This window comes from Typopeltis vanoorti, chromosome 12, assembly GCF_054136105.1.
Source record: "Typopeltis vanoorti isolate ZY-2024b chromosome 12, IOZ_Tvanoo_1.0, whole genome shotgun sequence".
In the NCBI taxonomy this organism is placed as follows: Eukaryota; Metazoa; Arthropoda; class Arachnida; order Uropygi; family Thelyphonidae; genus Typopeltis; species Typopeltis vanoorti.
In genome coordinates this window covers 106,594,719-106,617,425 of record NC_143560.1, presented here as the reverse complement: position 1 = coordinate 106,617,425, position 22,707 = coordinate 106,594,719, and the positions used below count along the sequence as shown (strand labels likewise).

At 34.5% G+C, this 22,707-nt stretch overlaps 1 protein-coding gene across 1 annotated transcript in view; it reads right to left on the bottom strand.

Moving 5' to 3' along the window:
- LOC150101111 (putative 3',5'-cyclic phosphodiesterase pde-5) overlaps positions 1 to 22,707 on the bottom strand; it is a 250,271-nt gene that overhangs the window by 112,556 nt on the left and 115,008 nt on the right. Inside the window, exons 3-6 of the mRNA XM_090401842.1 lie at positions 20,531 to 20,611; positions 20,174 to 20,329; positions 19,546 to 19,583; positions 3,083 to 3,244 (exon numbers count right to left, since the gene is read on the bottom strand). Of these exons, the coding sequence (XP_090257968.1) occupies positions 3,083 to 3,244; positions 19,546 to 19,583; positions 20,174 to 20,329; positions 20,531 to 20,611 (437 nt within the window). The remainder of the gene's footprint in view (positions 1 to 3,082; positions 3,245 to 19,545; positions 19,584 to 20,173; positions 20,330 to 20,530; positions 20,612 to 22,707) is intronic.

Genomic DNA, 22,707 nt, shown 5'->3' with positions numbered 1-22,707 from the left:
CTTATATTTATATGATCAATGCAGGTTGAGGTTGTTGTGTTTCCGACTATCTCTTCTAGTGTATACGACTGTATGGATGGGGTTATGTTATATGCCGATAATAGGTCTAGGTATTGTTCTGTGTTGTTATTTATGTTCCTAATGTTTATATTAATGTCTCCTATTATTGTCAAGTATTTTGAGGTGTCTACTTTCGTGGCTGAAAGCCATCTGTTTAGTTCTTCTAGGAATTTTGTGGTGCTTAAGTTGGGTGGTCTGTATATTGCGTTTAATATCAGGGAGTTTTCTTGTTTGATGTTTTTAATTTCGATGCATATGTTTTCTGCGTATTCTAATTTATAGTTTATTTCTGTTACTTCTAGTTTATGTTTGGTAAATATTATTATACCACCGCCTCGTTTTGTTTGTCTGCAGTGTTTGTGTTGTTGGTAATAATAATATATATTAATAATAATAATAATAATAATAATAATAATAATAATAATAATAATAATAATAATAATAATAATAATAATAATAATCTTTCCTTCAGTGCCAACTCAAATTTTGCAGAAAAAGAAAAATATAAAAAAAAGTCACAAAATGGTACATTCAGGAAGTACGGAGGATACAGAACAGCAGACGTGCCTTTTGTCGCCAAAAATTCTTGTTTGGACAAAATCGGCGACGAAAAGCATCGAATCGAAGCATTGGCGCACTTGAGAACCAATCTGCATTGCGCCAGTTGTAGTTTTCCTTTCGGCTTACGTCTTTTCAACCTCGCAGGATATTTGAATAGAAATATTAGTTGACAATTTTTACTTTTGGAAACGAGTGAATGACTTGTGGATGCCGTTAAAGAAACATCAACAGACATCAATCACTCAGTTGGAAATTTGAAAACTAATTAGATACTTGAATTCTACTTTAACATCTCGATGGTTTCTGTGACAGTTTTTCCGAGTTGAAACTCATATACGAGTTTCAACTGAGAAAAACTGCGAGGGTGGTCTGAAACGTTCTCGGCCTCGACCATAGATGGCACTATCGGCAAGATTTTTTTTTGTAAGTTGGTACATCTGTCATAAGCATCCATGTGAAATTGCAAGTCATTCTATTAAGTAGGTTGTTTTATACAGCTGTCTGAAGCAAGAGTATTGTCTGTGTCCCTTGAAATGGATAAAATTGAGTATCGTGCCGTTATAAAAATTCTTTGTGTTTAACGCCAAACGAAATTCATTCGAAGTTCATAAAAGTTTATGGGCACTCTTCTCTTTCGTTTTCAACAATTAAGAAATGGGCTGCCGAGTTTAAAAGTGGCTGTACCAGCCTTGAAGATGATCCACGTGAAGGACGTCCAAAGAGTGTAACAACACCAGAAATCATTGACAAGTGCAAGATATGGTATTGGATGACCGGCGAGTCAAAGTGCTTGAAATTGCTGAGACTATATGCATTTCAAAAGAACGTGTAGGATATATTTTGCATGAAATGTTGCAAATGAAAAAAGCTTTGTGCAAGATGGGTGCCGCGCTTGCTCACAGCAGATAAAAAACGCACTCGCATGAAAATCTCTGAGCAGTGCTTGGAGCTTTTTAACAAGAATAAAACTTATTTTTTGTGCGTCGATTTATTACTATGAATGCGAGTTGGATTCACCAGAATCCAAACAGCAGTCAAAACGGTGGACAGAAGCCGGTTGTTCAGCGCCAAAGAAGACGAAGTCGGTTCTATCAGCAAGAAAGGTCATGGCATCGGTGTTTTGGGATGCTAAAGGCATTTTGTTTATTAATTATCTTGAAAAGGGTAAAACAATAACCGGGGAATATTGTTCCGATATTTTAACCAGACTAGACGAAAAAATTCGTGAGAAAAGACCCGGTTTGCAGAAGAAAAAAATCATCTTTCATGAGGACAATGCTCCTGCCCACAAAGGTTTTGGCAATGGGAAAATTAAGGGATCTGTACTATGAATTGTTGGAACATTCACCATATTCCCTAGATTTGGCTCCCTCTGACTTCTATCTCTTCCCAAAACTAAAACTCTACCTCGCTAGTCAGCGTTTTTCTTCGAATGAAGAGGTGATTGCAGGCAGGAGGGGTAGGGGTATTTTGCAGATCTTATTGAGAACCACTAGAGGAACGGGATAATGGGGCTTGAGCATCGTTGGAATAAATGTATTAGTCTTAAGGGAGATTATGTTGAAAAATAAAAATAATTTTGAAATTATAAATTCGTTTTTTCATTGTGAGGCCGAAAACTTTTCAGACCACCCTCGTACTGTTCTATGATGTCTTCCAGTTTTTGTTCGGGCGGAAATCACAAAGAGTACAACGTACAAGCATAAGTTAAAGATTATTGCTTTCTGTTATGCAAGCTATAACTTTTTAGTTTCTAATCTGCATACATTTAGCAGAAGAACTTTGCGCTAAATGCAGTTGTGTCATCGGGTTGTTAATCTAGAAATATTACGATCTCAACTCGTAACACTGAACAGTATCTCCTTACAATGTAAAAGCTTACATTGTAAGTTGAATGCACCTCCGTACACCATTTGCTGACATGTGAGATTATTGACTATTTAGAGTTGCAGTCGAAAAAAAAAATAGAATGGCAATGTTCATTGCACTTATAAGATTTGAATGAGTAATTGCAAGAAATTGAAAAAAAAAAATACAATGAGAATTGTGAAACGCAGCTACAAAATAAACAAATAGTGTCAGGTCGTCTGAAATCAATGTTATTCCTATACAACGAAATCCATCACACCCTGAATAGACTTCTTATATATTAAAATATTTATAGCGCTTTTACTCAGACAAAACATAATTGTAATACTCGTCGGTATTAAAATACTTATAATGATATTCAAGTATTAGTGTAAAACGGTATTTAAGATTTTGGTTCTAGAACTGAAGTATCTTTCAGTTATTTAACTGCTTGAGGTATTTGTGGGACTGTTTTTGTTGATATCATTTTTATAACTCGTCTAACGACTGAAAGCAGCTTAGTATTTTGTAGCGTAATGCCGGCACGAAACTCTGGGATGAATTTGGTTAAAAGTATAATTCAGTGGACGACGTAATGCCTTGATGCACTTACCTGTGTCTGCTTATCGTAGAGGTAGAGATTCCAGGAATCCGCATTAATAGCAGACGCTATGGTGTCAGAAAGCTCTGATAGAACGTGTGCTTTGCTGGGCTTAATGTACAAACTGCTTGTAAGCTCCTGAAGCATTTTTCTCTTGTCAGCATGAACACAGAACTGGAATAAAAAAAAAAAACGCATGAAATTTACTGTGAAATACTTCAATCAGAATATTTATAGGTGTATATATATTAAAAACAATTTAAATTGAGGTAATTTGTTATCCTTAAAAAAATGTGATAATTTTACTGTTATAGATTTTATATACCTGCTTATGTACTGATCTTCGAATACACACACACACACACACACACACACACACACACACACACACACACAAAATCATGTAACTTCAATTATTATCATAAAATAATTGTCTTGATATCTCAGTTGTTCTTTCAGGCTTTCTTAACATATTTTGCTCTAATTATTACAATAGTATGCGACTCTCTTCAGTTGGAGTCACATAAAAATGAAGGTAAGGCACAGCTTTATTTTTTTTTTAAGTATAATTCTTGGATTTTTCATAAAATGGAGACTTTTTAAAGATATTTAAAGATATATGTTATATTGGTTTTTCGAGAAAACCAATATAAATTATATTTAGTTGTTCTTCAATCGAAACATTATTAGTGATGGAATAATAAAAGTCACGTACCTGTAGTTTCTTCTTGTGCTATAAAAACAACTTATAAAAATTCATAAGATATAATTTGAATCAACGAACAAAGTTAAATTAAATTAACTTGCATTAATGCACAAAAATCTGCATTAATCAACATATCAGATTCTTTTATTACAATGAAATGTGAATTTGGTAAAAGCAGGATGTATATTCTGTTTTTGCCAAAGACTATTATAAAGAAGAGAGGTAAATGGAAACAGGAAGAACACAAGTTGTTTCGTTAAGTTTGAAGTTGAATAATAAATGGATGTTGATCAGGTGTTCTTACAGTCTGGGTATCATAAAACATGGATACGCTGACTTGGTAACTTTACATGTGTTCAGACATTTTATGTTTCCATATTCTATTGTACATTAACAGGAACTCTGCTTACACGTGTGGACACTCACGGAATAGGCCTCTTTAGTTTTCAAATGTATATTTTCAATCTTGATTTTTTAATATTAAACCTATTCTAAGAACTTGAAAAATATATTTAAAATTTACACTATAAAATAAAAATTGCAGTGGACTTTATTTTTAAGAGAAGGATGGTTGAAATATTAGGAGATTGCGAAATACTCATTAAGTTTTTAGCGTTTTTGATTTTATCAGTATCATTTTCTTCCCGTTTTTTTCACTAATAACATTTAATTCAAATTTTAATTTTATAATAATTCAAAAAATATAAACTCAACTTGTAACACTCATCAGTGATAGGAGTAATTTTCTGTTAAGGGAAAAAGTCTATCTATTTATATATAGTTTGAATTCTTTTGAAGAAAATAAAACCAACACACTCGTCTAACACTGCCTAGAGTTTTTCTACAATGGAAAGAATCCAGCAAAAACTCTCACTAGTCACTAGTATATCTGATTGCATGTTCCTGCGCAAATGAATTGGAACTCATACCATTCATACTCTTCATATTTATGCTTATATATATATACACACACACCAATCCATTTGCCAAGAAAGATAAAAGAAGACTCCGACCTTTATTTCTTGACACCTCATTTTAAAGTCACTAAAGATACGGCTTCATTATCGAGGAAGGCACAACCACTATTATTATTATTATTATTATATTATTATTATTATTATTATTATTATTATTATTATTATTATTGAACTAGTGCCTCCATTGAGTCAAATGACTCATCGTGGGAGACCCAAACTATCCACACAATATCGATCTTACCTCTCCTTGAATCCGTTAACAGACAAAGCACTCACAACTGACTCTGCAATTCATTCCATTCATTTACTGGTTTCAGAGCGAAAAATCTAGTCCTATTACCCGTGATAGCCACACCCTTACGTGATATCCAGGATTCTTCCTCTTCTGACCAAATGCTGAAATGTTTCCTCTTCATCAGTCCTACAAAACTGTTCTGTCATATCCCCCTCTCTTTCGCCTATTAATCAACTTTTGCAACCTAAAAACCCTCGGTCTTCAGAGAGAGCATTCCATGGACCACTCACCATCTTGGTCACTCTCCTCTGAATCCTTTCCAGTTCTTCCTCATCCCCCCCCCCCAGATGACGAAACCTGAGCACACAGGAATCCAGTTGTGGTTCCTATCACGGCTTTATAAAGACGAATAGTAACCAAGTAATCATGTGAAGTACCTTGACTACCTCAGCTATGCTATGGAACTTTAACCTTCAACTCCCTATCTACAACTACTACTCCTAAATCCCTGGCTTCATCAATTTCCTGGAGTACAGTTTCCACAATATGGTACACAACTCGTAATCTTTTTATCCCAAAATGGATAGCTTTACACTTTTCCGCATTAAATTGATATCCATTATGTTTTTCCCGTACCGTCAGCTTTTATAAATCATCCTGCAAGTTCTCTACATTGCCTTCATTAACTATTACCCTACCTAACTTTATATGATCAGCAAACAACTGAATATCTCCCTTCAACTTATTTCTTACATCATTTATGTACATATTGAACGTCAGTAGTCCAAGCATTGAGCCTTGTTGCATAACACTAGTCATCTGTTCTCATGCATTCTGCTCCTCAATATACTACTTTTTGTTATCTGTCCATCAGCCACTCCTGTATCCAGTTTCATAGATCACCAGTTTCATATCCATCCCTATTGTTGCAGTTTGTGTAACAGAGTTTCATGTGGTATTATGTCAAATGCCTTTGCAAACTCCAGCAATATCATTGCATAGCCATTCCCTTTATTCAACTCTGCCGTCACTATGACTATGGAAAGATAACTTTAATGAATTCTGTTACCATCATCATTCATTAAAGTTATCTTTTCATAGTCATTCCTCTTACTTACTATGAAAGAACTCTTTGGGATTTCCTTTGGCCTGTTTGGCTATTTTTTCTCATAATCTGTTTTTTCCATCCTTACCATGCTGGTCACCTTTCTTACTTGATTCTTGTACTGTTCATGAGCTTTCCGGTCGCATTTCTACTTATATACCTTCCACATCATTTTTGTTTGCTGCTCATTCTTAATGATGCTACTCATCCATTTAACTCCCATCTGATTAATCCTCCTGACCTTCAGTATACAGTCTGATATTGCTCACTCCAGATACCCTTTGACTATTCCAAATGCACTGTAAGCATCCTTCCATTGCAATTTTTATGCCATTGCACTGCATCAAGCTGGCTCCTAATGTTCTCATAATCATCTGCCCTGTAGTTCCACATACACCCCTTTTTAACTGAAAATTCCACGTTTTCATACCTCACAAGTCAAGACCGCGTGATCACCTTGATCTCGCCAATTGAAAGCAATATAGCCATCTCAGTTATGGATAGGTCTCTGATCACACAACCAGATCCAATTATCTCCCAGCAATTAATTCAGGTAATTATCTCTCAACAAGTGTATGAATTACATATCCTTCCTTCCATGTTATCTTTCCTCCTTCCATTCGGCATCTCCGAATTTGGGGTCCCTTCATAATGATTACTTGACCTACATTCATTTTACTAATCTGCTGGTGCATATCTTCCACATCATCTCTGATACCCCTTGGCCAATAGCAGCAACCAATTTTATATTTTGTCTATTGGCCTCAATTTCACACTAGATTGTCTCAAATGAACTGCCAAATGCCCGATTACTTCTCAATATGCTATCATCAACAGTAACCCCCTCCCCTCAAACCTGTTTACTCTATCATCTTTGAAAATACTAAATCTAAATCTGTAAACTCTAATACCGGCCACTGAATTAGAAACCTTTATGCATATGTACGTAAACATCACTCACTCAACGTATATGCAAAATACTTGTCACGTGCGTCAAGTGTTCTAGGCAACTATTTAAGAATGCTGCTAGTTAGTAATAACCATCAATATTGTTGATCGCAATGGGGAAAACAAAGGATCTTTCAGAGTTTGTGATAAAGGGCTTATTGTAGGTGCCCGTCTGGCTGGAGCCACGATTTTGAAAACGGCAGAGCTGACTAGTTTGGCAAAAGGTGAGTTATCCCGGGTGTTTAATGAGTGGAAAAATAACCCATATTTTACACGTAGATTTCTGTGGTTAAGTAGATCTGTAGGCAGTTTTCGGTATTGAGACCACATTGTAATATAAGGAGTTTAGTTAAAAAAATAAACAATTAAAACTCGACAAGTTTCGTGCGTCGTAAAACTTACATCATCGGGAGCAATAGTGCATAAACGTTTTACACAATAAAAGCCTATTAACGATTAATTACATATATTACATGTTTTTGATAACTTCACAACTGTTAAATAATTGATTATTTAACAGTTGTGAAGTTATGTATTAATTCATTGCCCTCCTTCTCAGTTCATCTCTATTAGCATAGCGGCAGACTTTAAAACTTTACCTTCTCGCTCTTCTTTTTCGCTTCTTCAAACAACTCTTTCACATCCTCCATCACACAATACTTCTCACCTCCGAGATCATTGTTGCCAGGCAAAACAATAATTTCTTTCACGTTGCCTTTCTGCATTCTGACAGCATCACTAATATTATTAATTTTAGCACCGGGAAACAATATTTTGCCGCGCTATCTGAAGTACACCTCTTATCATAGAATCGCCGTTAAAAATATATCCTTGCCCTCTTTCTGTCATCTAACCATCATCTAAACATCTCAAGGAATATCTGCATAGTTAGTAATATTTCTTATCACACTCAGTGCTATAAACACACGAGCATAGACTAGATAGAGCTGAAGACACAATCCGATGAAAACAAAGAAGTCAGTGATCCGCGATGACACATTATCGATCTATCTCGTTCTCTCATAATTCTCACGATGAATAGATTGCTATTGAACTTCAGCGTGATAGCTGGGCGAAATTTCTATCACCTGCCAATAAACTTTTAAAGTAGTAATTGTCTGTTTAACAATTTTATTAACTGAGAACTATCCTCAGTGTAGGTCATCCAATCCTATACAGATATGGGATTTAATTCTCAAAACAGGCAGACTGGCTGGAGAACAGTTTGAAATGCTTGGTTGAGTTAAAATGCTTAGAATAGAATTAATTTCTGCGTAATTCCAAGCATTTCTCAACCAAACCCAGCCGGTATGCAGACCAATTAGAACTAATAAAACGTAATTTTTAAATTATAGCGTTTGTTCTATACTGATTCTTTCGAAAAAATATAGACTTAAGTTATTAAACATACTAAGAGGAAGCCTCCTTAACTCAGTTTCACTAATGTCTTCATTTGGAAAGGCCTGGGAGTTCAAACTTCTCAAAGATGTCAATATCTTCATCAGGGTTTTACAAACTTTATCAGAATTTTCAATTGAAGGTGATTAGCTGGTCTAAGGAGGTATCAGGGTTTCTGTTTTCATACCGTAAAATATGCAAACAGACCAAAAGAACTCGCAACTGACCGGCGTAATATATTATGCTAATAGGATTAACCTTAATCAGAACATTAATGAAGCTTCAAAGAACCCAAGTACTTGGCCTTGGAGCCTATCACGCAAAGAAAAATGGGACTTTAGAATATAAACTTTTTTTTTACAAACTATTCATTTTTCAAAATTTATTTTATTATTTATTTATTAAAATTTATTTTCATTACTAAAACAAAAATATCTAACAATTATTAATATGAGTAATAACAATTATTAAATTTTCCCAATAAAATTGTATCTGTGGAAATATCATTTTGTGTCCATCCTAAATTTTAATCATTTTCATCTAGCCAACAGCAAAGTTCTTGCAGTATATAATTTCAACACTTTTTTTTCTCTTTTGTTTTAATAAACCGTTTAGGTCATCTTAAACGGTTCTATTGTAACAAGAGTTGGATGTCTCAACAAATTTTTGTATGGATTCCAAATACCGAATATTAGTAATATCCATCTATCTATAATATGAAATAAGTTACATACGTAGACAGTCAAAACGAACCTAATAAGTATATATATAATCATTTTGCGAAATGAACCGCTAATGATTCTGCTACGGTGATAATGAATGGTGTCACTACACAAGAATGCTATTGCAAAATGCATATTTTTTATGACTATCTGCAATCATTTTCTTACTTGATGTACGTTAATTTGTGTATAGTCGACGTTTTTTATGGTCCGATCTAAACTAAAGTTGCCGTCACTCGACAAAGTTTAGTATTCTACCAAAGTTCAATAAATTACATCAAACGCTGCGGATAGTTTTGACAAATTTGGCTAATAAATATGTCCTGATTGAAGAAGAAAAAAATAATAATAATAAATTTGTGAATACACAAATTTGGTAGTCATCTTAAACACTCAGTTTCCTTAAATTCATCATCATCATCAAATTCCTGCCATGTACCCTCAAGGGGTGTACAAGATATGACAGTACTACATGAAAAAATTACATCATTACTAACTTCCTATCTACAATTTTCCTCCTAATCAGTCTGTTACTTGTCAAGACTCCAACATTATCAGATGTTATATTTCTATCGTCTAAGGCACTTTGTACCATATCAATCCGCCTATATCTTGGCCTTCCTCTGGGTCATTTTCCTGCCAACCTGGCAGAGAACACTTGTTTTGCTAATCTTTCCTCTCCCATTCTATTTAAGTGACCATACCACCTGAGATTAGCTCTGCTAATGCATTCCTGGATGCTGACAATGTCAAGTTCTTTCCTAATATCCTCATTTTTAATATGATATTGCAATTGATGCCATCTGTTCACGCCTCTAATCTTTCTCAGGACTCTCATATCTGCGGTCTCTAGTCTTTGGTCAAGTGTTTTACTTCTGACCCAGCTCTCAGATCCATAAGTTAAAACTGGTTTGAACACTGTCTTGTATACAGCTAATTTAGTGTTCCGACTAATTTCTCTCTTATTTCATATGAATTTATTCAATTGACTTCCCACCATACCAGCTTTGCTGATTCTTTTGTCTATTTCTATATTTAATTTACCATCTTCAGTAAAAATTGTGCCTAAGTAGCTGAAATGTTTTACTTGTTCCATAGGTTCTCCATTCACAACACAGTTGACATTTTCAATGATTCTGCCTATTTTCATTGTCTTTGTCTTTTTATTGCTGACCTTCATACCATATCTATTACAACAGCTATTCAATTTAGACAGAGAATCATGCAGACTTGTAGCGGATTTATTTAGAAGTATAACATCATCCGCATAAAGCAAAGAGCTTTATGCGGATGATGTTATACTTCTATTGCTTGATATAATGCCCCATTGACACCATATAACTGCAGCGTATTGAATAGCTTCTCTCTTGGCACCTTGTCATATTCCTTTTCCAAATCGACAAAACTTAAATACAGATCTTTGTTATATTCCCATGCTTTCTCGACTATTTGTCGTAAAGTGAAGATCTGATCCTGGCAGCCTCTATTTGGCCTGAATCCAGCTTGTTCTTCACCAAGCTTTTCTTCCACAATTCTTCTCAACCGTTTCTCAAGTATACTTGCATAGATCTTGCCAGGAACACTCAGTAGGGAAATACCTCTGTAATTCTCACATTCAGCTTTATTTCCCTTTTTATATATGGGTACTATGAGAGCTTTACTCCAATCATCGGGAATTCGTCCCTCTGTCCAGGCTTTCTGAACTATGCAGTGCAGCCACTGTAAGACTTTTATACCACCATACTTCAGCATTTCCGGTCGAATATCATCTACTCCCGCCGCCTTTCCACATTTCACGCCCTTGATGGCTCTTTCCACTTCAAGTATGGATATGTATTCCTGACTGCATGTCTGGTCAGTGTTTTTTATCACTATGCTGTCATCACTGCTTGTTTCATTTAGCAGTTTTTCAAAGTAATTACTCCATACTTCAAGGATATATTTTCCTCCTGTTTTCATGTCACCTTTATCATCTCTAACTCCTTTTACAGCACTCTTTCCTCCATTCCTAAGCTTCTTCAACAACCTCCAGAATATTTTGCCACCTTCTTGATATTTATTTTCTATATTCTTGCCAAAGTCCTCCCATGACTTTTGTTTAGCTAGTTTTACACACTGTTTAGCTTTCTTACATTTGTCTCTGTATTCTGTAAGAGTAAAAGCTGACTTATTTGCCAGGAACTTTTGATATGCTTTCTTCTTTTCCTTCACTGCCTCTTTAACTTCCTGTGTCCACCAGGGAGTTCTGATTTTTTTATCCTTGCACACAACCTCACCACATGCCTCTCTGGCAGAATCAATCAATGTTTTCTTCAGAGTTTGCCACTGAATCTCCAAGGTTTGATTCCTGTTCTCAATCTCTTTCATTTTCTTTTCAATAATCTTTCTGTATTTTAGTCTACAGTTCACATCTGAGAGCTGTTCAACTTTTATTCGCTTTAAAACTTTCTTACATGTTATTCTTTTCAATATGAAATTCAATTTTATCCTGCTCAAGACTAAATAGTGATCACTTCCAATTTCAAATCCTCTGTACACTCTGGTGTCCTGCACCAGAGAGAAAACATCACTATCAACAATAACATAGTCAAAGAGACTTTTCTTATTCCTAGCCTCTTCTCTCCATGTGAATTTGTGCACATTTTTATGTTGGAACATGGTGTTAGTAATAACCAGTCCATGTCCTGAGCAGAAATCCAACAGATATTTGCCATTATTATTAGCTTTGCTCTTTTCTCCAAATTTTCCCAAAATATTTTTGTATGTCTCACAATCATTTCCTACTCTGCTATTTAGATTCCCAACAAGGGCCAACTTTTCCTTTTTCATTGTGTCAGTTGCTTTTTCTAAAGCCTCAAAAAATTCCTCCACTTCTACCTTAGTAGAACCTTCTGTGGGACCATAGGCACAAATAAGTCTCATTGTCCAGTTCCCCATTCTCATATTTGCCCACATTACTCTACTTGAGACTGACTGCCATTCAAGAAGATTAGCCTCGTATTTTGTGTTGAATACTATGGCTACTCCTTCTTTTCCTTGATTGTCATTGCCTGAATATAACATTTTGTATTTATTGCTCAGAAAGATCTCACCAGTTATGGTCTTTTTTGTTTCAGTCACCCCTATTATGTCGATCTGGTACTTATCTAATTCCTCAGCTAGCTCCATTTCTTTGCCATTCATGCTTCTTACGTTGATAGTACCGATCTTTAACTCTGGTGATGTTGAGTTGGGGTTTGTTTTCAGATTTGTTCCAGTAGCTGACTGTTCGCCCTGGTACCCTGGCGAAAACAACGGGAGCCTTGTTTAACCGGGCGACGCCCCAGCCGGCATGAAATTTTGTCATGTTGTACCATCATTTTTTATTTTGGTTTAACCAATAAGAATACAATTTGGTCGGCTAAATCCCAAATTGCCAGCCCATCCTCGTTCGTTCAGTATCAAAGTAGATACCCAACAGGGTGCACCACGAGAAGGTGAGGATTGGACATTAGGTCAGAAGCCCTGGTCGGTTCTCCGCATTCCTTTAAAGGCTATGTGGAGGTCTCCTCTCAGTTATACAGCTTTGACCCTTAAGCACCCCTTAAATTCAATTAAACAAAATGACGTTATTACTTTGTAATATTTCGAAGTATTGTGTTAGAGTTGTCTTTGCAAACGATGTCTAATCAAAACAAAAATTGAATAACTCGAAACATAAATAAATAAATAAAATAAGGATTCTAAGCACCAGTTTAATAAAATCCATCCATCCAGAATCGAATGGCGACATTCATACGAACAAACAAACAAACAAACAAATCTAATATGTGGTTTGCCTTTTGTGAAATGTACCCGATAATAATTATCTGACATTAGTTTACATACTAGTAGCGTTAAAACACCTTAATTGTCTTTCCCACTCTTTTCCGGAATGAGATTTTTATACGCCGCTATTGATGAACAATGAGTATAACAAACAATTCGCTTTAATACAGTATGCTTTAGACTGGTCATTTATAATAGCTGCTGAAGCGTTTAATCGGTATACAGCATGAATATTTAAATCACACTACACAGCTCTTGTCCTTGCAATAATGTAATCTCTATCTGTCGCTCTCCGCGAACAGATCGTTGGCATTCCTAATCTCCAGATTAACAAGACATCGCTTAAATCATGTGAATTGTCCAGAATGTTCTTGAAAACTAAATGTTAAACACACTCGAGTAATTCTCTCATTCCGAAAGGATTATTACTGATGCTTTTAATCCGAAACTAACTCATTTTAATACGATTAAGAATCTCGTGCATTTAGAAATTCTCTAGGAAATGATGTTTGGAATTAACCCGCTAACACAACTTGCGCTTGTGCTCGATAGCGATTGCAACAGTAAATGTTCTGCTTGTGTGAACACGCTGCTGGACTGAGTATCGAATAAAGGAATTTAAAATCAGTAGAAAGTTTGAAATTGTAGCATTATTAACAGTTTACAGCATAACTTGCGATGTGTTATCCTGCAGATATTGGAAATTATGGCTCCATGGCGCGATCAATAGGCTGGTTGTAGAAGGTACAATGGGATCTTTTTTCTAGAAACCCCCACTGTTTCGTACAGAAACTGAGATCTCATAGCCCTAACTAACTAACTCGTAATTTATTGCTGCTAGATGTTGAGAATAAATCAACAGCAAAGAAATTATGAATATGACTGGGAATTGAAATTGGCCTTAGGACGAGTAGATAGCATCTGAATGTCTTTATGTGACAGATGAATTTCGTTGCCAGAGATCTTCGCCCTGATTAATGGCGTCCTGGATTGGTCCATTTCCCATCTTGCAGTGGCCATTTGCAAAGTGGTCGAGAGTTTTTCTTTCTTTCTTTTTTGTGTCCTATCTCTTTACAGTAATATATCTTAACTTGTTTATTTCATTTTCTGACGAAAAGATTTATTCACTTATCACTTAGTATGAATCGAACTAACTATAATTTATTGCTGCTGGATGCTGATGATAAATTAAAAGCAGAGAAATGGTGAACATGACTGAGAATTGAAAGCCGGGCTGAGTAAGCTGAATAGATAGCATATGAATGTCTTTCTTCAGATAAGAAATGAATTTCATTGCCAGAGTTGTCTCTGCTCTGCTCACTGGAGTCAAAAAACGGCTTGAAAAGTTCCATGTCTCATCATTGGAATATATTTCCAGATTATCTGATCTTTAGGCCAATTGCAGTAATAAAATGCACTATACATTTTCAAAATTTCGTAGTTGGAAATATGACTGCTCCATTTTTCATCACTGTTGTTGAACGGTTGAGTTTTTTTTTTATGTCCTTTCTCTTTAAAGCAGTATATCTTAACGTTTTTTTTTATCCCATTTTCTGGCTAAAAGATTTATTCCGTCCTCTCGCTCTTTTTCTCTATCTAATAAATGGGAGTAAAGAATATGATAAAAGAATAATTCTCCACGAAGATTCTAAATAACGCCTTTCGCTATTTAATGTTACAGTTATTTTCAGTTAGTATTATGAAAAATAAGCATTTAAATCTATTAGTGTTGAAAAATGAGATTCATGATTGTGTTTTGGGTTAGAATCATTTATTGATAAATTAGTACAATTAAACACAAATTTCGCTAAGGAACTAAGACGATTTTTATTAATCACTCTGTAAAATAAAATAGTCACGTTGAACGGGACACGTGTGATGTTTCCATAGCAACAGTGATTTCTGCTGAGAGGACTCGGCTGTGCGTTCAAGAACGCACAGCCAGCCTTAGCTTAGGCAAAATTGCGCTTTGTTTTCAATTGTTCTGTTTTGGAGTCCAATTTAACACTATACAAATATTATTTTGGGGGAGGAAAAGCAACAAAATAAGTGGCTACGAAGGGCCAGCTCTTCCAGTAAAAGCATTTTAGTTATAAATATTAATAATCATTTTCGATTTTAAAAAAAACTGTTTTGTTAGTAATATTTGTATACAAATATTTTCTTTTAACGGCAATCATTTGATATTTCCACCAGTGACTTTTTTTTCGTGACCGTTTTGGGATTGTCTCCCACTAGTTAAGAATCACCGCTTTAGAGGATTATTAGAAACAGTTGGTAGCGCGGGGTCTGTTGATATATGACAGTAATTTAATTAATGCTCCACACTTTGAATTTAGAATCAGTCAACACAAATGAAAACGATACTTAGATCAATAATTAATTCAATGCATAGCAAAATCCAATTTTACATTCTGTACAGTAAAGGAAAAACACGATATTATAAACGAGGATAGTTCATAATAACAGCCACATAGTAAGATCGAAAGAAGCGACAGAGGAACTGCATCAATATGTATCCGATGTGCGAGTGTTTAGTCGAGATAAAATTTATTCATCTTTTTCTAGCAAACCTCTATCTACATGCTGTAGTTTCATCTTATTAATTTCTTTAATTCACATTATCATATATTTTATTGCTGTTATGACCAAGGTCCTAAAGATGCTGATTAAGAATCGGCGAAACTTGATAGATCTATTAAAGCAGTTAATGATTTATTGATGTAGAGACATGTCATGTAGTTATTCTTTCTACAAGTATAAGGTCAACACAAGCTGCTAAATAATACTTTGGTCATATTATCCATACCGTAGTATTCCAGTCATTGTTTTCAAGATTTCTTAGAAAATATATGCTGATAGTCGTTAACTGTATTATATACTGACTGATACGCGGATTTAAAAGAAAGGGGAAGTCATCTCCGTTTTTAAATTATAATTATCGCTTTTTTCGAGAATTATTTGCAGAAAAAGCTACTCAAATATGAAGACTTATCTAAATAATAAACTTTTGATTCAGCTGGTAGACATATAGTATTGGGAAGGAGGTTACTTAGCACGATTGTCCCTATACCACTAGAACATTGCCATCTTCCTGTTTTTTTTTTTTATTTCATTTTACGATTTGATATTCCTTGAAATATTTTAAATTCTTTTAGTGTTAAGTAAATGCAAAAAGAAGAAAGACTCAGTCTGGTTCAGACGTTATCAGTCAATAAAGAATGACATACAAGCACTGAAATAACACTAGTGTATTATTTCAATGCTTGTATGTCATTCTCCTATACCCATGTTAAAAAAAAAAAGTTGAGACTTCTAAACAGTCTCAACTACTGTTTATGGAAAGGTTTTCCTCCTGGAAACTTGGGTTCTTACCTCTGCAAAACAGACAAATTGGACGAAGAACACAGCACTAAAAGACATGGCAGACTATAGAATTAATCGGGTTAACTCTCTCTCTCTCTCTCTCACTGATCTCTTCCAGATTTCGAAAAAGAACTTCAAATGTGGAGTTTCTCGAGTAGTATTGCACACATAATTCCAGTCTGCAGTGCAATTAAGTGATAAGAATGAAGTAAGTGCATAATATGGAGCAAGGTCTTCGTTAATTGCATGGCTCTGATTACCAGAGAAAGTGAAAGCGCTCATCTCTCCTGTGAAAGGATCATAAAACTAAGTAATTTCCATACTATCATAGTGTCACATTAAGCAGACAAGCTACAATTTTCGTGGCTGAGTTCTTAATTATTACAAACAAGTTAAGCGCAATTACATTTCCAAATCTAATCAATCACATGGCCTCTTAACGAAAGGCGAAAACATTTTCAGCTGTGAGTGCCAGCACTTAAAATGCAGAAATAAATTTAATGTTTTCCCTATCATAATAATCTCTCTCACTTTAACGAGTAGGCTTAATCACTTTCATTATTTTAACGGTGAATAATGTATCTTCTTAAATGGCGCGACCGAAATAGATTTATTTTAATGAGAATGTAATGGGAATGGCACTAAACAGTGAATGCTTTTAATTAATCTGCACGGAAAAGCAAAATTTGTATTGAAAAGAAAAAAAAAAGAAAACCATACTCTTCATTTTATGTGGCCATAGCGCCTTAATTAATATTCACTACAATTCACTCTTAATCATTTTATCTTTATTCATTCCGTAGTAATTCAATGCATTATGTATTTGTAATTCATTATTGAAATTTTGATTGTAAAAGGTTCGAACGGTTTTTATTGTTTTAATTTTTATTTTCATTGCTGCGTTACGGGAATTATTTATGAGTGAATGAGTCACCCTCCCTTTACGAAAAGTAGCATATTTTCAGGTTCTATGCTTTCTCTATTCTGTCCAGCTAAAATAGAGTCATTAAATGTCATTTCTTATACCAATTGGTTCTAAAACCTCTCAGGTGTGGAGGATATATATATATATATAAAGTTACTAATTTGATATCAATCACTACAAGATTGCTGCTAGCATCGGCGCTCTTGTCCTTTCAAAATTGTTTCTTAGATACTAAACTATGAGGGGGAGAGGGAGGCATCCTTGCTCGTTAACTTGCTTGAACTCCTTATTACGTTATACACTTTTTACCTTTCCTTTTTTTTTTTAATTCTCATTAGCCTACCTGCTTTTACTTTCCGGCATATGGAAATATATGGTCTATGAACCAGTAGCTGATGTATAGATGGCAACTGACTTTTTTTTTTTTTTTGTATTTTTTCCCCTTACCACGGTAACATGGAAATATGTCATCGCATCCGTCTTAGTCTGCTGACTTGGAAAACATCACTGACTAATTTTCTACCTACGATATTCAAGCATTGTGTTATTACTATGATAGGATAATCGCCGTCTTAAACAAAACTATTTATGATTCTTTCCCAACTAAGCAAAAAAACAATGTTTTGCGCGTATATTCACGTCTAAGCTACTTGTATATAGAGACTAACGACTTCATGTCACTTGCCTTAGTATGATCCCATAATGCAAAGCCCCCCCCCCCCCACATACACACATTTCGGACGTGTATAATGCACTATCCAGACTGGGATAAGGATTAAAAACCAAGTATAAAATTTCTTGGTATTTTTAACGTATAATACACCCAAGGTAAAAAAACTTTCCATCTCTGTCTCATCTAGAGATTTCTTTATTAATAAGGTCAAAGCACCTTTTGTCTACTTGTATAGGAGATATATATGACTTCTGCATTACTTCAACCTTGGTATCTCTCCGGGTCTGGCTTCCACTGATGAGACCTCAGTAAAGGTTGAAACTGGTCTGGGTAGTGGTCCTTCCCATGATGCATTGCATTATACACGTCCGAAAGGAAGGGGTGTGCTTTGCATTATGGGATCATACTAAGGCAAGTGATACGAAGTCATTAACCTCTATTTACAAGTAGCTTCGACGTCAATATATTTCACGCGCAAAACATTGTTTTTTGCTTAGTTGGGATAAGGATTAAAAAACAAGTATAAAATTTCTTGGTATCTTTAACGTATAATATACCCAATGTAAAAAAAATTTCCACACACACACACACACACACACACACACATGTGTGTGTGTGTGTGTGTGTGTGTGTGTGTGTGTGTGTGTGTGTGTGTGTGTGTGTGTGTGTGGAAATTAAATTATTATATTAATGAAACATTACCATATATATATATATATGGTAATGTTTCATTAATATAATAATTTAATTTAATTAGATTAACATAATGCGTCTCTGAGAAAAAAAAAGTCCTTTGGTTAAAAAATTATTGGAAACCTGTTTAGAATACGAAGATCGTAATGAATTTTTATCTGGTTAAGTGCCTATAACTTTAGTGAACCATCTCTCCTCCAAAAATAGACTAACTTGCTGAAGTAAACCCCGTACCCTGTTTATTTTTTCCTTAATTATCTGTGTTCCTAAACTATTTTGTCACTTGATATCATCCTTCCCCTAACGGTTTCTGTAACGTGTTTTTTTTTTTTTTTTAAAGTGAAGACGTCATAATTCTAAGTGAAATATATCATTGGACAAGCATGTTTACATGAAGCCAAGTAAATCTGTCTTCATATAAACTACATTTGTGCAATAATACGAACGGCGAATCGTATCTCAATAGTCTGCTATGTTTGCCGGTGCGTGTGTTCTCTAACTGGTTTGCCTGTTTTTAAAGAGACAGACCAGAGGTTCTGGAAGGAAAAACCATTCCACCTCTTTATGAAATCAATTAATATGCATTTAGCTGAAAATCAGTTACGTTCTTGGTTTCCAGGCGTAATTCGAATCCCGATCTCAACAGCCAAAGGGTGTCGACGCTACTGACTGCGCTATAAAGGCACTAACATCCGGAATAGTTTCCTGAAATATCCCGAAGATTCCAACTATAAATCATCCCAAAGAAATCATCCTTGAAATATCTCAAAGAAACTAACTGTAAATGATCTCAAAGAAACCAATTTTAATTCTTTACTGTGTCATATATGCACAGTAAAGAATTAAAATTCACTAGTTCATTGTTGCCATAATTTTCAAATATACTATAAATAAAGAAGAACAAAAAAGATATTATTTACTTTCCATCTCGACAGACTTGTCTTTCTGGCTCCTCTGCCTGTGAAAAGAATAACGCTTATTAGAGCACACTGAAATGTTCTGTATTTTAAATTAATTACTTAATTAATATATATATATATATATTATGCAGCCTGAGGATCTATAAATATATCCAAGTTTTAATTATATATTTAAACTATAAAGTAAAAATTTAGTATGAGCGTTTGTGATGCGAATAATCTTTGATATCAGTTGTATTGATAGGTATTGAACTACTGGGGAAAAAAAAAAAAAAACATGACCTCGGAGAAGCCTTTTTTTTTTTTATTAGGTGATCATAATGATGACAAAGTTTAACAGACGAAAAAAAAAGTGTCGCTCCTTGTGCAATTCCAAGCCAACTGATGAAGGCGCTACACAATTTGAACGCTCTTATCACGTCGCTATTACTTTAATTTTACTGTGACATTTTTAAGCAAAAGGAAAAGCAGCTATTTTTGTAAATAAATTGATAATATACCTGGTTTTGGTTTTCTGTTCTGAAGGAGCGGAAGGAACAGAAAACTGCTTGTTTTCTGAAGGAGTAGAAAACTCGATTTATTTTATTGCATATGTTTAAAATTTAAAAAACCATCGTTAATTGCTTACCACTGTTCACTTCTGCCGACTGCGCCCTCTTAAGTCTTTGCGTTTTCCTTATGATCCACCTCTCCAGAAGCTCCAGATCTATATTTTCCATAACATATTCTTCCATGAAGTCGGGATTTTGTTGAAGAAAATCTGTCACCACTTTAGGATTTATTTCTAAATAAAGAAACGTGGCCATTAAATAAATATACTGTGTGTGTGTGTGTGTGTGTGTGTGTGTGTGTGTGTGTGTGTGTGTGTGTGTGTGTGTGTGTCATAAAATCAGACTTTATTTATTCATAATTTCAGTTTTTTTCTAGTGCCGTATTAATATCGCATAATTTTCATTAAAAATATATTTTAAAAAATTTCTCTCACCTGATCGTTCTATACAGTCTTGAGAACAACTTCTCATTATCCTCGAGTTTCTATTATTTCCTCGTACATACCTGCCTGAATCTGTAAAAAAAATAATAAATATATATATATTGTACGGTACAGCATAACATATTTTATTTATTGTATTTTTTTTATATTTTTTTTAGATATCATATCAGAAACAATGCCATTTTGTGTGATATGATATCTAAGTGACGTAATTTTCATCTGTCATTCCAAGCTAGAACGTGAAACAAGTACTGTAATAGCAAACGGTTGACGTCACAGTGAGAGAAATCCGACAACTGACGTTTGTAATATACCTTTGCGGAGTGCTCTGTAATTATCTTTCGGATACGCTATTTTACTAGTATTTTCTGTTGTGGTCTGTTTAGTTCGTAAATTACTGTCCATTCCGTGTGTGCGTTATTACAAGCTATTCTTAGCATCCAATTTCAGATTCAGAAATTTTTAAAACATTAAAAAAATGAAATGAAATTGCAAATTCGGACGGAAAGGAGCTCAAAAAAAAAAAACGTAATTTTTTTCTTTAACTACATATGATACAACATTCTGTTCCATTTACAGATGAATTTAAATATCAGAACAATTAACTGCACATGTTTCGCTAAATTCTTGTTTGTAATTTTTAAATTTTTGTCTTCTTTATAAGCTATGGGGACTGGACTACTTTATTAAGGAAAAATTTGAATATTAAACTTGTCAAAACAGAAGATATTAAGCTCACTTCGGACTGGTTTAAATGGTGCGAAACTACTAAGAACATGAAACCGGTAAAAAATGTGTCTTGTATTTTCAGCGGAATCCTGCTGTCTAGTACGATAGGCTAACTCGTTATCCAAATAGGTTCTTATAAAGTTTTTCATGTTTTAGACGAAATTCAGTTCTTGACTCTATGCTGGTTTATGTATAGAGACAAGAAAAACTGGATGAGAAAACGTCTAGAGGAAAACAAAATCTGCAACATCTTATAAATAAATACAAATGATTATAAATCAGTTATAATAATCATAACAATACGCATCAATCCCAGATTGCTATTATGTTTATAAATTAGAATTTGCAGTTAAGATATGTAGAAGACAGAAAAATAATGGCATTGTATTCGAGATCTAACAAATAACACTGTAAAAATGAATTCCTTTCTTAAATGCATTTTTGACGCTGAACTCTAAAACCCACTTATAATTTTTTCAGCACCGTAATTTTTGACTAATAGTAATTTTTTATTAGTTTATATTTCATTGCACAATATTTTATGGCCACTGTATAAGAATAACTGGGATTTATTATAGCGTGAATAATGCAGAATGGATTGTCGACACTGCTGCTGTATCAAGGCAGCTGATCTTAAAACAAATTCGGAGGGAAAACTAATACTGAAATTGTATAGAAACTGGAATACATGAATCGCTGATAATAGAGCAATGAATGACGGCCGTTTTCGTGTTGCATATATAACATCATCTATTGTCGGTCTGTTTCTCGTATTGCTTGTCTTGGGTGTCGATGATTGAAAAGTTTCAATCATCGACACCCAAGATACAAAATCTAATTAGGGATTTCCATACAAACAGCTGAGTTTAGTCCTTATTCTTAGAATTCCGTATGAGTGGATTGCCCACTCGATTCTTTGAAACGAATCGAACATGGCAAGAAGTTTTCTTTTCTCTTTTTTTCATGTGAGTCACGTCACTACGATATACTTTCTTGATTTCATGACTTCAGCCAACGTGCTAGTAATAGTTCATAAACATCCAGATATTTTTGGAAAGGATAAGTATATTTCGAAAATTTTAAAAACCTTTGTAACTTTTAGACTAGTTTGTAACTTTAACGATTAGTTCTTGTATCAGAGAAGCATTGTAAATTGAAACACACCACAGGCGTGGTAAGCAAGTAAAAATCCTTGTATCTTATTCCAGTCGACTTGGTGTTTTTTATGTTCTGATTCTCTTTTTCCATGGCCAGACCACTGAATCCACTATCCTTGATCCAAACATTTGTTTTGATCGAATTGCAGGAATTGTTCTTACTGGAACGAAGACCTATTTTCCACACCATTCAAAATTCCTACCCACTATCCAAGCTTTGGTTTTTCTGCAAGTATGGCTATGCAACTTAAGAAAAAAATTCAGCATATTGCAAGTGTTTGA